At 40.0% G+C, this 16751-nt stretch overlaps 1 protein-coding gene across 1 annotated transcript; it reads left to right on the plus strand.

Moving 5' to 3' along the window:
- The first annotated feature begins 926 nt into the window (after positions 1–926).
- si:ch211-14k19.8 (mucin-2) lies at positions 927–14670 on the plus strand. The gene is made up of 11 exons (XM_061055189.1): positions 927–1552; positions 2131–2520; positions 2881–4800; positions 4890–4978; positions 5089–5147; positions 7617–7780; positions 9446–9611; positions 9705–9896; positions 12154–12375; positions 13625–13784; positions 13862–14670. The coding sequence occupies exons 1-11, from the start codon at positions 1510–1512 to the stop codon at positions 13934–13936; spliced, it is 3480 nt and encodes a 1159-aa protein (XP_060911172.1). The 5' UTR covers positions 927–1509; the 3' UTR covers positions 13937–14670.
- Positions 14671–16751: the final 2081 nt, after the last annotated feature.

The raw sequence follows: 16751 nt of genomic DNA on the forward strand, positions 1-16751 counted from the left end.
CAGTCCATTCACAAATATTTATTTGGTCTATGTTTCAGCTTCCTGAAAATGAATATGTGTCGTCAGTTCTTCTCACTATGCCTTTGGCAAATTTATTAATAAGCTATTTGGACAAACTAAGCGAACAAACCAGGTCTTGTGTGCAGACATTTGCACACAAGACAGACAGAGGAATTGCGCAACAAACAAATACACTTATATTCAGAATGTTGCTTCCCCACAACTCCTATACTAGTAACGAAGCAACAGTGTTTAATCATTAACAGTGGTCTAGTCAAACACATCAAAGCTGTCAGGGTGTTTTAGAGAACACTGTCCCAATAAGCAGGGGCCTGTCCAGAGTGATCGTCAGGGGTGGCATGGCTGATTGACCACCCCAGATGTAATCCCCAAATCCCAAACTATGATTGGCTATTTGCCTTGTCAGAGGTAGATGTATGTTGAAATATTTGGACTGTGCAGCAACAGGCTGCTTTCTCTGCTGATAAAAGTAGCACATTTTATAAACACAGTTGCAGCAGATGGCTTTTAAACATGAGTCTGGTTCCGTAAATATATCACATGTATCACTGGCGGTCTCAGGATGTTTGAGGGGACAGGGGCAAAAATATGGAAAAGGGCACCTGCTCTTTGTGGTGGGGCCCCAGCGCACAGAAAGTCGCACGCTCGAGGGCACTTCGTTCACTAACAGGTTACCCTCGAGGACACCTCAGGAAAATCCAAGAGGACACTTTAGTGACATTTTTCCCCCAAAATGCTTTTTCCCCTATTCCCTCCCTGAGTACACCAGTGATCTATGTGATACTTTAAAGTTAATAGATACAGTAGATATGATTACTGGAGATATAAAGATATGAAGGATAAATAAAGGGGGTGCACTACATTGATCAAAAGAGTCTTCACAAGCTACTGCCAGGCTGAAAAGTGGGAAAGATTGCTCTTTTAATTATAATACTGGCGTATGATGGTAGGCATACCGTCCGTCAAACACAGTGGGGTTTAACGCTAATGAACTGCCCCTGCTCTGTCATGTCTTCATACCTCCTGTGGTTAAAAGTTTCCTGTGTATAATGCACGCTGTAAAAAACCAGCTCCTGCCGCGTACTCACTGGATTCCTTCCTCTCATCTTTGAAAATGTCTGACGTTTTAAACGCCTGCACGAACAGCCTGAAGGTGGAGTAAGCCCTGTGCCCCGTTGTCAGTCCGTCCATCCTGTATTAGTCTACAGGACACACACGTGTGTTTCATTTAGGTGACTGTGCGGGGTCGAGCTCCCGACAGCTCGTCTGTTTCCGTTCGGAGGAAATGATGGACAAGGAAAGTTTGTGACGCCGCTCCGTGTTGTTGAGACTGTCCGCAGGAGGAGAAAAAAAACACTAGAGAACATGTTATTCACTTTCTATATTCGTCCTCAACATAACGCACAGGTAGCCTACGATAAATCTGAGAAGTCTGTATGGATCTGGGATTCATTGGATGTCCAACTCTGAAATGTCTCATGATTGGAAATGCAGCTCCACGTCTGTCTGCTGCTCGTTCTTACTACAACAGGTAAGGAAATCTGACTGACCCGGCAAAAAAAGTCTTATAGTTTACCGATTTCATTGTCACTCAACTTTTTAGCACATTGCTGAAACTGCTTTCTCGATAACTGCAACTTTTTAAATGAAGTCATAATTCGCCTTATTTGTTGTCAGTCTAAAATATATTTAGTCTAAAGGTAGTTTTGTTTGTAACAGATTTGGGGGGTTACCTGAATGCCTCCAGCCTTTTCGTCTTTGTAGGAAAGAAATGAATAGTCTACATACTTTCATTTCAAATCATGAATAATTGTGTGCTTTTGTATCTATTTAATATACGTACTGTCCTGTATTTTATATGGACCATAAATGTGTGATACAGTTTGAATTTTTTAAATAGGCCATCATAATTTTTACCTAAAAAAAATCCTTAAAATTGTGTTATCTGAGAATGGAAAATGAAACTTTGGTTGAGCTAACTGCTTACTTTGTCCAAAGTATTACCAGTAATTGATTTTGTTTCCACTACAACAGCACACAGCGGTCACAAGATTTTAACCAGAGTGATTCCCTCTTTCACCTGCATCTTTTTCTTTGTTCTCTCTTCAGTTAAAACATTGGCCCTGTCACAGCACCTCTGCGGTGAAGATGTTCACTTTGACCAAAAGCCTGCAGGTCAAATTAATCTCACTTCACCTGGACATTTTACTAATTACACTGACGGATCAGATATCTTGACCCACCACTCTAGTGAAGACACACCAGTTTCAAATTGCACTTGGACTTTAAATATCCCTCTTGGTCGGACGGTACTCTTAAAGTTAGTATGGCTAGAAAGCAACTCGAGCATAACCATTCGTTGTGTGTGGAACAAGGAAGATCTGGTCCTGGAGGGTGGCGAGGGGACAGCCCTGCTCTCAGGCTGTGATAAAAACAAAGCAACACTCTCTTGGACAGGAGCAACACAATCCTCAAACGCAATTGAGCTGGCTTATTATGGTGAGAAATGGTAACTAAGTTATCCAGTTGATTTTATTGAGTCTGTGTGACCTAGTTGCTTATCACGAGAGCTTGATCTAATTGCACTAAATTGGATTTTGCTTGTTTTAGAGGTCTTTTTGAGTATCCTGTATATTTTGTTTACAGTTATGGCTACATTGGCTGTATAGTATGTAAGTAATTATGGAAACAAACTATGGTAGTATTATGTTTACAGCATGTTGTTATGAGCTCTAAATCTGTAGCAACCTTCTTATCATGCCCTATTGTAGAGTCAGAGAGAAGTTGTGCTGTTTTGATCCACGCTCTATCTATCTCGCCCATATGTCTCTTTTTTTGTGTTTGTTCCTGGTCATCTAGTCCAGGAAGATGACACACATTCCTTTGAGGACCACACCAACCCACATTCAAACCATGACCTCTTACGTCGGTCTCAGACAGGAACAAGCTTTACAAGGACTGCTCCCATTCGTCAAGAGTTTGGTAGAGGAACCGAAGGTCTGGAGTCGAGTTTTGGGCCATATTCCTCCTCTCAGGAGCAGGGACTGCTGCACCCCACCTCGCCCGTGCAGGGACTCGCTGGGGCTGGGAGTGCCGATAGGGAAACTCTCCCTCTTCCTGAGGAAGAACCAAACAATGGAGCGGATAAATCTGGAACTGCTCACCTCGCTGATGGTCCCACGTCTGCCAGAGAGAGGACACACCCCTATTTTCATTCAACAGTCTCACTTTTCCACACTTTAAATACAGAAAAAACTGAAACAAACTCTAGAAAGAAGCTCCGTGAAACACAAACAACACTGACCAATAATAAAGGAAGTAAGTTCGCTATCTTGCTTTCAGATATACATCAATTTACAGAAACTGCACCATCTGTTTCCAGCTTCATCAGCCCACAATTCACCACATCTCCTCCACGTCAAGATGCTGTTTCAGGGGAACCAGGAGAGAAAAAACCCACTTCCTGGAGGAGCCATCGCAGCACAGGCGGAATTTACTCTGATCAGACTAATGCCGTCACATCTGACCCTTTAAAATCCCCCACCGAACCTCCAGAGGAATACTCAACCAGTGCAAACACTGATGCAGAACCCACTGCATCATCATTATCATCAGGCTCACAGGGTCCCCACATGGCTGACTCATCCACAACCCCAATTACAGGCATCAACAAGACTGTTAGTACTTTGGAGGCTGCTTCATTTCATCCAAACAGGAGTGGAAATGGCTCGTTGGTATCTGCTTCTTCAGATATTACGAGTCAAACTGATGCATTTGAGTCCTCTGTTAGGCTTGATAACATAGAGATTCTTCAAACGTACACTTCTTCCACACAGAATCAAACAAACTCCCATGTCACACAAACTCCTGACACAAACTCTCCCTTCACACAAACTCCTTACACAAACTCCCCATTTGCACAGACAAGCCAAGATGACACTCAAGCAGCAACGGAAAATACACAAAGCAACTTTAAAGCTTTCTCCTCCTCACCTGATGTTACCGAAGTCGATGACGGGACTTTCGGTTTCACAGATTCTCCTCCGACACCGAGAGCAGCACAGACGTTTGTAGATGTTGACCAGAGCTCGTCTTCCAACGTAAACACTGAAACTTATACACTGCATCCCACTTTAATTGTCTTACATGACATCTCTTCCGAAAATTCACAGACTTCTGCTCCTCTTTTGTCAACAAGTCAATCGATACACTTGTCTACTAATTCAAAAACAATCCAAACATACTCTGCATTGCCTGGTTTTTCATCTTCTATTGACACAACCTTGCCTTTGCCTTCCACTACCACTCAATCCGCAGCACACACACCCCTGTTCGACCAAAACCCAATACCTACAGACTTAAAATTATCAACAATCAAATCTACATCTTCACACACACCTCTTACAAAATCCTACCTGCCTTTGCCCTCTTCCACCGATGCCCAGGCTACTCATAAACAGTCCCAAAACAATCTAATTACCACCTACAATCATCTGCTCTCACCCACAACCATAAAACCAGCTGATAACCATGAAGACAGAGAGGTAGAGGTAGAGAAACTGGATGAGATTTGGCAGGGATTTCCCAGCAGCACAACCACACAGACTCCCACGGCAGGATCTCAACGGCAACCTGCCCCTTACACAGCCCTACATCCCACCATGGAGAAACCTGCATCATTTACACCTTCTGTTTTCAAATCCAAACCAACCCTGAGCTCCACCACTAGTCATACACCCAAGTTTTACATCGTGCCAGACCAGCCTGCAGCCATCGGAGGTATTATTTGTGTATTTTTGAGTGTGATTACATACAAGTTTGGGTTCTATAGGCCCATTGTTGTGACATTATTTGCTTGTTTTGTCCAGTGGAGTCTATTGAGCTGCTGCTTCAGATCATTGTAGAAGATCCCAGATCAACTTTAAATCCTGGCTTGGTGGATGACACAGCTGCCTCGGTGAGAAATAATGGAAAAGAAAATGCTTGCAGAAACAATCTAATGAACATGCTTTAGTTGCAATAACTTATGATTCTATTTTTGCCAACCTTTCCTCCTCCTTCTCTCAGATAGAGCCATACCTACACAGAGCCCCAGGGTTCAACAGGCTGCTGGATGTCTGGAGCAGGTGAGGCCATGTTGAATCAATAGAAGTTACTGGGGCTTAGAGTCATAGTCAATCAGTCAATCAATCAATTTTTATTTGTATAGCGTCAACTCATAAGTGTTATCTAGAGACACACAAAAAGCAGGTAAAAGACTTTACTCTTTGTCTTTTAACATTACAAAAGAGCAGGTAAAAAGACCATACTTATTGCTATATTACAAAGATCCGGCCTATCCATCATGAGCACTTTAGCAAAGCAGCAACAGTTACAGTGGAAGAAAAAACTGCCTTATTAAAAGGCAGAAATCTTCGGCCGGATCCCCGGCTCATGACGATACAACCTTCACAGGCCTAGACTGCACCGGGCTTGGAAAGGGATAGGGGGAGAGATGGGATAAAATGCAGGAAGAGGGATAGGGAAAGCCGTCCATCAACGATCCCGTGAGGGGGGTTGTTCTGGCAGGCCGTCAACCAACGATCTCGAGGAGCCTAAGAGAGCTCAAGAGCTCCCAGGAAAATAGGTGGTTAGTGACTGAGATTTACAGATAGATACATGCAGTAATATGATGTACTGTATATGCACAGTGAGAGAGCTCAAAGTGCCATTTCCCCCGGTAGTCTAAGCCTATAGCAGCATAACTAGGAGCTGGTCTACACCAGCCCTAACTATAAGATTTATCAAAAAGGAAAGTTTTAAGTCTATTCTTAAAAATACAGAGTGTGTCTGCCTCCCGGACCCCGGCTGGAAGATGATTCCCAAGGAGAGGAGCCTGATAACTGAAGGCTTTACCTCCCATAGTACATTTAGACACTGTAGGTACCACTAGTAGGCCTGCATTCTGGGACCGTAATGTTCTCGAAGGGTAGTACGGCACTAGTAGCTCCTTAAGATAAGATGGTGCCTGGCCATTTAGAGCTTTGTAAGCGAGAAGAAGGATCTTGAATTCTATTCTAGACTGTATAGGGAGCCAGTGCAGAGAAACCAGGACAGGAGTGATGTGGTCCCTTTTCCTAGTTCTAGTCAGTACACGAGCTGTAGGGTTCTGGACTAGTTGAAGAGTCTTTAGAGACTTACCAGAGCACCCTGACAAAAGAGAATTACAATAATCCAACCTGGAGGTAACAAATGCATGAACTAGTTTTTCTGCCTCATTTTGCGACAGGCTATGCCTGATCTTAGATATATTACGAAGGTGAAAATAGGCTGTCCTTGAAATTTGCTTGATGTGAGAGTTAAAGGACATATCTTGATCAAATAGAATTAGTAGATTCCTAACAGTGGTGCTAGATGCCAGGCTGATGTCATTAAGGACAGTCATATCATTAGAAAAAGTCTCTCTGAGGTTTTTAGGGCCTAGCACAATAACTTCAGTCTTGTCTGAGTTAAGTAGCAAAACATTTCTGGTCATCCAGGTCCTAACGTCCTTAAGGCACGTTTCTAGTTTACATAACTGACTGGTGCCATCGGGCTTCATTGATACGTAAAGATGAGTATCATCTGCATAACAATGAAAATGTATGGGGTGTTACCTCATAATATTACCCAGAGGAAACATATATAATGTAAAGAGAATCGGTCCAAGCACTGAACCTTGTGGCACTCCATGGCTAACTTTGGTGTGCATAGAGGACTTATCATTAACATGTACAAACTGAGATCGATCTGATAAATAGGATTCAAACCAACTTAAAGCAGTCCCTGTAATTCCAAGTAATTGTTCTAGTCTGTGTAATAGGATTTGATGGTGAATAGTGTCAAAAGCAGCACTAAGATCTAACAAGACGAGCACAGAGAGAAGTCCCCTATCTTGTCCAGTGATCACCAAATCAGTAGGCCTACCTCATTAAGTACAATGAGGTGTGTCTGTGTTCAAATGCAACAGACACAGGCAGATAATGGCTTCCATGCATGTAGAGATGCTGATTTAAGGAACAGTTAGAGTGGTCTCTTAATTTTTTCCTGGAACTAAATAAACTGGCAAGCTTGAAAAAAAAACATGTTGTTTTAGAAACCTTTCAGCGTTCTGGAGGTATACCCAGATTCCTTAACCAGTTTCTCAAATTGCAACAGTTTTTTCTAATCCATCTCACAGGAAGTTATACATGTCCTTACTCAAAGCAGCACTTCGTGTTTTAAAACGCAGCAAGCATGACCACCAAATGTGTTATGAGTAAAGATATAAAATATTGGTTATAAAAATCAACAGCAATTTAAATGATGGCACCTTTTTTTCATATTGTATTGTAAAATTGAACAGGAAAATATGTAACTTCCTAAATAGTAAGAAGAGGATTTGTTATTTTTGGAGGTACATTCAGAACAGCAAATGAAAGGGTGCTTAACTTTCAAAGATTGCCGGGTTGCTATTTTTCAGAAATTTGGTTGTCTAGATCTGCAACTGAAAAATGATGGTACCAAAAGTACAAGAAACGTAAGGTCATCTAACGATGCGTACATAAGCTGAATGTGCCGCTCTCCTGTTGTTGCAGTGGCCATGCAGTGCAGAGTCTGGTCCAGTTTAAAACCAGCGGGGCTCTGCAGTGGCTTGGTGTGACAGGACCCATGTCGCTGTTAGAAAGAACTGGACTCGCTCAGGCTGTTCGTGAAGGAAGGAAATTCAGATCCTCCAAGATCAACAACATCACACTGGGAGGTAAACCTCAGTCAATCTATCATTCAGACCTTATTCCTAAAGCACTTTTCCTTCAAGGAAATATCATGCAAAGAAATTCCAAACACCAAACCTGTGATTGTATGCCAACTTACAGAGAACTGACTGAAGAATCAAACTTAAAGGTTCAAAACAATTCTGTTTGGGAAGCTTATGTTACAAGTCACCCTCCAGATCTCTCCCCACATTTCCTGTCATCTCTCTGCCTTACTGACTAGAATAAAGGCACAAAATAGACTTAAACTAACGGGTTATTGGTCAGCCTCAGCAGCTATATTTGCCTCAGAGGGAATTGCGTTGTTACTCCTTACTTGATAGAGATAGATTGACTCAGTTTAGCTTACAATCCAGTCACGAGAAATCTGATTTACATGCCTCACTTACTTTGTAATTAAACTTGTTTTTATAGCATAGGGGTCCTACTTGTCTAGCTTTTGTTTTGTTATGTTTTTTAGTTTGAATCTACACAAAACAAGAATGGCAAAGTATTGTGGCTGCATTTTATGTTGTTAAAAAAATAATTTAGTGAAAATTGTGTCTTTGTGGACAATTAGGTTGACAATTTAATCACATCTTCAGAACCTTAGAGACCTTGAATGCCTTTGGAAGAGTATCAAACTGCACAGTATAGCTTAAATTTGGCTAAAATATGAATGTAAAATGGTCACAATACAACATTAGAGCTCCTGTGAGTAGTTTTCAGCTTGTTATGAAACAGACTTAAAATAATATGGATGTGTTTTTACAGCTACAAAAACCAACAAGCCCCTCAGCATAAAGATGACTATTTCTATTGAGTTGTTTTTTAATGTCTTAAACTGCTGCTGCAGGGTATTTATCCAAAACAGCCAATTTTTAAAATTTCCGCGGTAAAGATTCACAATAAGTGAAACATCTAACTGTAAAAAAAAAAAGCAGGATTGCATTTTTGGTTTGAAAATAAAAAACTGCTACTTACCAATATGCAGAACACAAGTTAAGAAAGCTGTACAGTTTTGTCTGCTGGGAGCGTCACAACCCACACAAACCAAAAGTTCCACTCAGGAAAATATTTACATACATAAAAATGTGTCCTGCTTAAATGTACAGATATTGGTATCTGTAACCACAGCCTAAATCTGCTTGTTATTCTGTGCATCAGAGCTCCATTGATGATCATACATGTGTTTATTTAAAGTCTGTTCCACACACTGTTTTGCTGATGTGAATATACTTACAAGTACACGGTTGTGTATTCGTCCAAGGCGGAAAATAATCCACAACAGATGCACTATTTATTTTATCCAAACTGTGGTGCTTTTCCTACTTTCCAACTGAACTAGTTTGTGAACGTTTTAACACTGCAATGGGAATGGCTCATGAATGAATGCCACAGACGGGGTAGGAAAGTCAGGAAGTACTGAGATTTACTACTGTAATTAAGAGTTTGGTCTGGTGATGTTTGAAATTCTTTATTAGGAATAACCCCTTGAGATCTGTCATCTCGATTTCGATGGGGTCCTAGAGTACAGAAATGTACAATGCACAGACAAAAGTAGACAGGATGTTTGACAGTACAAGACAAGAAAAAAAATGTGGTTTGTTGAGATAAATCAAACTGAAATACAAAAATCATTAGTCTAATCCTTAAATGCATCCTTTGTCCAGGTGTGCAGGCTGATGTGTGTGACTGGTTACTGACGTGCCCATCAGGGTTTAAGTGTGTGTCCCAGCCTGGCTCTTCAAACTACAGCTGCTCTTCCTTCTGCCACTTTGACCACTGCCACCACCACGGCATCTGTACACACCATCCAAGCCAACTTCCCATTTGCCGGTTAGAACATGCTCTTCTTCAAATTTATATCTCATGATCTACAGTATGCAAGAAGCTTTTCTCCATGGAAGGTCATTCTTTTGTCTGCATTAGCTGCCTTGTTGGAGAGGATTTCTGGTACATGGGTCAGAGGTGTGACGTGAGGATGACTCGGGTGCGGCTCGTGGGCGCATGTCTCGCCATCTTACTCATCATGGTGACAGTGATTGGCATTTTGGCTTTTGTTGCAGTGCGACGCTACAAAGCAGCGCTGATCCAGGCCAAAGTGGATCAGACACGGAGCAGGTACACACTGATGTTCTTGAAATTTGTGTTAAGTAGAACACCAAGTCAACAGTTGTCTTTCTGATAGTTTAATCCAGGTGTTTGCAAACGGACCTCCGCTCTCTCCAGCATGAGATGGCGAAAAGGAGGAGGCCAAGAGCAGAGGACATGTCAGAATAAATACAGTGCATTATCTTCACCTAGTTACACGTTGTTTGCTGATATGACAAGGCAACAACAAATTATTGAGCTCATTTATACGTATTCATCACCGTGTACAGTACAAATGAACACATAGTGTCTGTCACAAGGCACACCGTACAATGTAATATGAAAGACAATGTTATTTATGTCATGATTATGAGGAGGACAAGGTGGGAGAATTCCCATTATACTGACTCACTGACGCAAATATAAAATTACGGCTCAAACATAAAACCCAAATTTAAAAAAAGATGTATACGTATAATGCCTATTCTCACTTTACATGCAAGAGTTCTGCAGTTAAATCTACATATTTTTACTGACACTGCACACAGTTACAGACATGTTTCATAGTGCTTAATAAGGGTTTGATGTTACAGATAGATTAAAAACATGGGGCTCAAGCCATAACATTACAGGTTGTAGCTGTTGCTTTGGTGGACCAATCAAGGGTTGCATCAAATCACAAATATTCTAGATACTGGCTATGAGGAAAAACATACTAATGTCGTTTTTTTTTTTTTTTTTTAATCTTGGTTCAAAAAGCAGTTTTGAAACATAGGTTGATACCTTACAGGGTTCAGGTTGCGATACCAAGCCACAATGTGTGTAACATCGTGTGGTTAACCTCTCACTTGGCTTCTGGGTCTACCTTTGGCTTTTACAAATACCACTGTTAATGTTAGCATGCACCAACACATAAGATAGATAGATAGACTCTTTATTGTCATTGTATAAAAGAACACAATGAAACTTTGTTGGCAGCAATCCTGTACAGCAATGTTTACAAAATCTTTCACATATTATAAAGTATAAAATAAATGGTAAACATTAAATGCATTTAACTTCACTTGTCTCCAAACAACTATTGACAAATGTGACTTGCATGGCATAGCACAAAAGACACGTTTGGCAATCGTGTTGAAATCAAGGAAGGGAAAATGTCACAGAGGGGTGTGACTGCAGATGAAGTGGTTGTAATTACATTAATGCCCACAAGGTGTCACTGCTCAGCTTCTGAACAGTGAAATAAATGAATTCTGTGCTGCAGACTCTCAGCAAGTGTTTAGACAGTCGGGCTGAATCCAAAAGTCCAAACAGTAGAGAAAGCAGCACACAAAAAACAGTAAAAACTCTTCAGGTGCACGGCCACAAAAATACTTTTTTTTTTTTTTTTTTTACAAAAAGAAAGTAAAAAAGTCAGTACACTCAATGTCCTTTAACGTCTTTTGATCTGGGTAGAGTAGCAGCATACAGACCAGCAACAGACACATTTCAACAAAAAGCCTTTATCAGTGTTCTCTAGATCGAAATGTCCTCTTTCAGACCTGCAATGCAGGAAGCCCTTGCTGTCATACGTATTGTGACATGTTCACTGTCATCACATGTAGTCCGTTAAAGGATGTAATGTTGGTGTTTTTGGAAGTCAGATCTTACTCACTTCAAAATTCTGTTGCCCTCAGATTTTTTCTGCAACATTTTCAAAGCTGACCCAACAATCCACTGACTGAATGCTTGCAAGAGGAACCTCAGTATTAACTAACCTGAGCCTGATCTAAATTATATGTCTGGGAGCTGGTTGTTTTGGGTTAGGGTTAGGGTTAGGGTTAGGGTTAGGGTTGGTTATTGGTGATATTTAAACGTAGAGTCATAGCGTTGGACTGCAAGACAAAGGAGTTTATCCATCCTAACTGAGACAATGTAGCTTTATCCATTCGCAGAGATTAACCTCTTATATTGCAAGAGACGCAGACAGAGAAAGTTCAGTCAGGAAGTAACAAATCTGAAGTTGAGTCCTAAATCCGGAGTGTCACAGTGTAGAGTGAGCTGTCTGTGCAGAGGTAGACGTTCTGTAAGGTCATAGCTTTACTTTCTTCAACAAACTCATGTAAATGGCTCTGCTGTTGTCTTCTAACGTGTCTTTAGAAGATGGCAATTCATTATAAAGAGTAACCTCTACAACCTCTTTGCTTTTTGCAAATGTTCCTCCAGAGAGATGTTGAAATTGTAGCCTCATTTATAAATACAGTGTTCTTTGAATGTTTAGCCTCATGTTGTGATTTATTGTGTGCAGCTATCGCAGGTTCAACCATTTCGACGAGCTGTCAGGGCGGTTCTGGTTACGTTCAATGGCAGGATCAGCAGACTCGCTGGATAATCCTGCTTTCACGCGCTCCGATGAGTTACTGCACCTGCGGGCACTCGACCGCCCCTGCTGTTACCACGACGACACACTGTCCCTGGCGTCCACCTGCCCCAGCCACGGCACACGAATCAACACAATCTATCCTCACAGGTATACACAAACACACAGCACATATTACACATGTGTAGTTGATGTGCTTACCAAACATGAAAAAATATCAGATTTAATTAATAATTAAGAAAATAAATCTCTAGATAAAAACAAGAAAGCTTAATGCTTACCATGTATTGTTAGTGGCATCTGTTTAAAAGCCCAATAGAGCAATTGCCCTGGCAGTGATGGATAAGGACCTAACTGTGGTGAAAGGAGAAATACTTCTATCTAAACAAGCTGGATTTAAAGAAACCTCTAATTGACCCTTCAGTGTACAGCTCACTTGCCTGGTTATAAGGTACAAGGTACAGAGTGTTGACTGAAGTTCATAGCAGCTCTCTTCTAATTAAACTATTATTGCATTTTTTTAACACCTTTAAAGGAGCAGCAGTAGCTATAGTTAATTCTATATTCAAGGCTTAGACCCATATACTACGTTATATTTTACATCACTCAGAAAGAAACAACTGATAACTGTTTTATAATTTCCTGTTTGAACCTACATCATTTTACCTTAATGTGCCTTAAAAAATAAAGCTTCTATACAGAACAGACTAAATTAATTCACTGAATTCCTGTTTCCTTCAAGAGTTTAATCAGGTGTTTGTCTGTTCCCTGTGATGCATCTCATGACAGATTTTCTACAGTGAAACTTAGCCTCTTTAATAGTGATGCCAATTTTTTGGGACGGCGGTAGCCTAGTGGTTGGTGCGCGTGCCCAATGTATGGAGGCTGTAGTCCTCCAAGCAGGCAACCCGGGTTCAAATCTGACCTGTGGCTCCTTTCCCGCATGTCATTCCCCACTCTCTCCCTCCCCTTTTTTCCGGCTCTGTCCACTGTCCTGTCTCTAGATAGAGGCATGGAAAGCACAAAAATAAATCTTAAAAAATGTTTAAAAAACAAAAAAAAATCATGCCAGTTTTTTTCCTTTCCTTCTCATATTCCTTACATTCTTTAACATTTGAATTTGTATTAAATGAAGGGGATGGTAGCAAGCAAGTAAAGAGATAAAAGACTAATTGAAGGGATGTTTCGTAAAAGAAAATCACTTAATTATGAAAGTACTGAAGAAGAGACTAAATAATTCAACTTCCAGATTTAATGAATATAATGTGCTGTATATTTCTCACCTTACTTTGTTGGATTCTTTAATTCCTTAAAGTTCTCCTGACTTTCTCTTGACTAAAAAAGAAAAGATGCATGAATCATCCGTGTGAATAATCTCTTGTCTACGCATTCATTTTAGCTCACAGTACGGGTGGAGGGGAAGCGAGGTGAGCATGGGAGATGGTGTGTTGGATTCAGGTAAGGCCAGTGACCTCTCTGTGTGTAGCTGGCCTGTCGAACCCATTCAGTGGACTCCTTTCCCACTTCTGCAGCAGCTGGCTTCTAACAGGACACCCATGGTGAGTGAGTGTGTGTTGGTTTGTACGTGTTCAGAATGAGTTTCCCTGCTTCATTGTGTGATTATGTGTTGTTCCAGGTGAGGGTGTCGAGGCCTCGGTCTTACTGTGAAGGCATGGAGCTGGTAGACATGGGGAAGAGCTGGACTGCTTGAAACACAAAGAAAAAACTAAAATGTTCTAACACTGGTGTACTCATTTCGTTTTGGAATTTCAGGCCTCAACAGTTGTTTTGTTGATAAAAAAGCAAACAGTAACTCTATGTGTTTATATTTGTGATGGGTTTTTTTTGTTACATTTTTCAGTGTGTCTAAAATATGTCTTATGTTCAGCCTGACAGGATATACTGCCAAAAAAAGATGAACAACCTGTCTAAATGTCTACGCAATGCTTTAATACACATAAATCTTACTCAGGGCAAGAATAAAAGTATGATATACTTTGCCTTTTTCAATAAGTTCTTGTGTATTTCAACCATAGACTGTAAATAATAATATACAGTCTATGATGTCAACACACTAAGAGTACTAAGGTTAGCAGTTAGCAATAAAGAGTGAATTGTTTAGCACACAACGTAATGCATACAAACATTTGACAGAGAGAAGACTATGTCCCTTAAAGTGCAAAAAAGACAGAAGAAAAAAAGAGGGAGCTAGTCAAAGGGTGATAGTTGATCATTTTAAAAACCTTTCTTGAACTTAAACGGTGAACATAAAGCCATCATCAGCATTAGCTTAGCATAGTGCAAACACTGGAAGCAGTGGGAAAAGTTAGCTTACTCTGTCGGCAAGTGGAAAAAAAACCCTGCTTTCCTGCAACTTTAAAGTTTACTAATTAAAATGTTATATCATGTTGAAGTTCTGTAAATAAAATGTAGTATAAAAAACTGTGATTTCAGGGATGTTGTGTGCTTGACCTTGGCAGATTGTGTTAGTCTTGGACTATTTTGGTCTATTTTTTTTCCTTCTTTTTACAGTCCGAATGGAAACATAGGCTAACAAGCTAATTACTTTATGTTTACCTTAAAGGCACATGGATGATGTCAATCTTTTCAACTGTCTTACTATTCCATTAAGTTGCAGTCAGATGCAGTATTATAAATGTTTTTTATGTGTTTCCATTTATTCAAAGTTGGAAAAGATTTACAGAATAGGGTACACAGCTGTTTTATCCCCAAGAGGGGAAAGATCCTTTGACCCATAATAACAATGCTAACTATGAAAACTATGAAAACTCTTAAAGCAAACATAATGAACATACTTTTAGAATAAGATTGAAAAAAAAACTCTTAGACCTTTAATCTTGTTTTTCCTAAGAATTGAGCAAGCGTATTACCTTTGGGCTGAATTACTCCTTATCCATCCAAAATCTGTTGTGGAAGGCAAAATCGATTATAAGCTCCAGACCTGCATGGGCCCCAAAAGCCCAAGGTATTTGTTTGTGATTGATCAAAAAAAGTTGTTGTACAAGTACACTTTCAACCACAGTGTACTTGTGGACTTGTCAGTGTACTCATACTTAACAAAAATCTCATCCCCATCAGCTACTGCCATTGTAGCACCCAGTCTTCCTGTCATTAAAAAAGGACATATGTCATTATAATGTGAAAGATTTCTGTTAGAATAGCAACAAACCAAAAATGGTCATTAAAACTATTTAATGATGACAAAAACAACAAAGTATCCATCACTATGTCTGAGTCAGTCGCTGTCTTAGGCTTTTTAGGCTGCAGGAACTTCTTCATAGTTCTAAGAACCTTTGGAACCTTCTCTTTTTGATTCATTCCACACCACAGGAACTATGAACTATTTTAGTTCCTAGAACCCAGATTAGAGGAACATGTTTAGCTACTGCTTCACAGTAGGTACCATGGTGGTTTGAATGAAGACAGAAAACAAGTTCCCATGATGTGTAGTTCTCAGGAACTCCCTAGTTCATAGCTCCATTTCAAAAAGGCCCCAGAACAGTTTGGTCCGAAAACACCTATTGTATCCATGCCAAAAAGCAGTAGCTAGCCTAAATTAGAATCAGAAATACTTTATTTAACCTCTGCGGAAAAATTAGGCGCTCTTACGCAGAATATAAAAATAATGGAATTGTGAAATGAAATAACAACTGTTGAAAATTTGTGAATTTGAAATGCAAGTGCAAAACAAATAAAATAGATGGAAATATGACTTATAAGAACTATGAGACAGAAATACAAAATGTGAATCTTATAGGCTATCATACCTATATGGAATATGAACAGATATGTGCATAGAGTGTAATACAGTATTTGGCTGCTCTGTAGTAGTTAGGAAATAAAGATAAATGATAAAAATGCAGAGATATGGGACATTCTCAGCCTTTTGGCGTCATCTGCCTTAAAAACTATGTATACAATGATTAAAAAAAAAAAAAATTAAATCCAAACTAATCTTATTGTCCTTTAGTTTGGGGGAAAAGTATGTTTTCCACCCCATGTGCCTCCTAATCTAACCTTTGTTCGAGCTCTATTTTGCACTGTTACTAATACATTTTCTGCTTCTTAATGTTTAGTTTGCACTTTGGGAATGGTTAATACAAAACTAATTACCTGCCGGGTTGATGTCGCTGGATGACTGCCAGGGCAATACTTAGGCCCCCAACACCATGGAATTACTGGAACATGGATATGTTTATTGATTTTAACTCATCTATATAATATTATGGAGCTCCCTTGCCTTAATCATAATGAATCATGATATATCTTTAAAGGGCAGGTTTAGAAATGTGTATGATAATACATCCTAAAGAGTATTACACATTACTTATTAGGCCACTCCTCTCAAGGTTTTGTATGAAACTCAGCTGGAATGTGATGCCATAAAAGACTGGGGAAGACTGGGAGAGAGTGAAATATTTACGCCGACCTTATATTGCACTCCTATAACTGTCCCTGTCTTGGGAAAAGAATTAAGGCAGTGACTGATTTTAAAAAGACAGGAA

The sequence above is a fragment of the Labrus mixtus genome, chromosome 2 (assembly GCF_963584025.1).
Source record: "Labrus mixtus chromosome 2, fLabMix1.1, whole genome shotgun sequence".
NCBI lineage: Eukaryota > Metazoa > Chordata > Actinopteri > Labriformes > Labridae > Labrus > Labrus mixtus.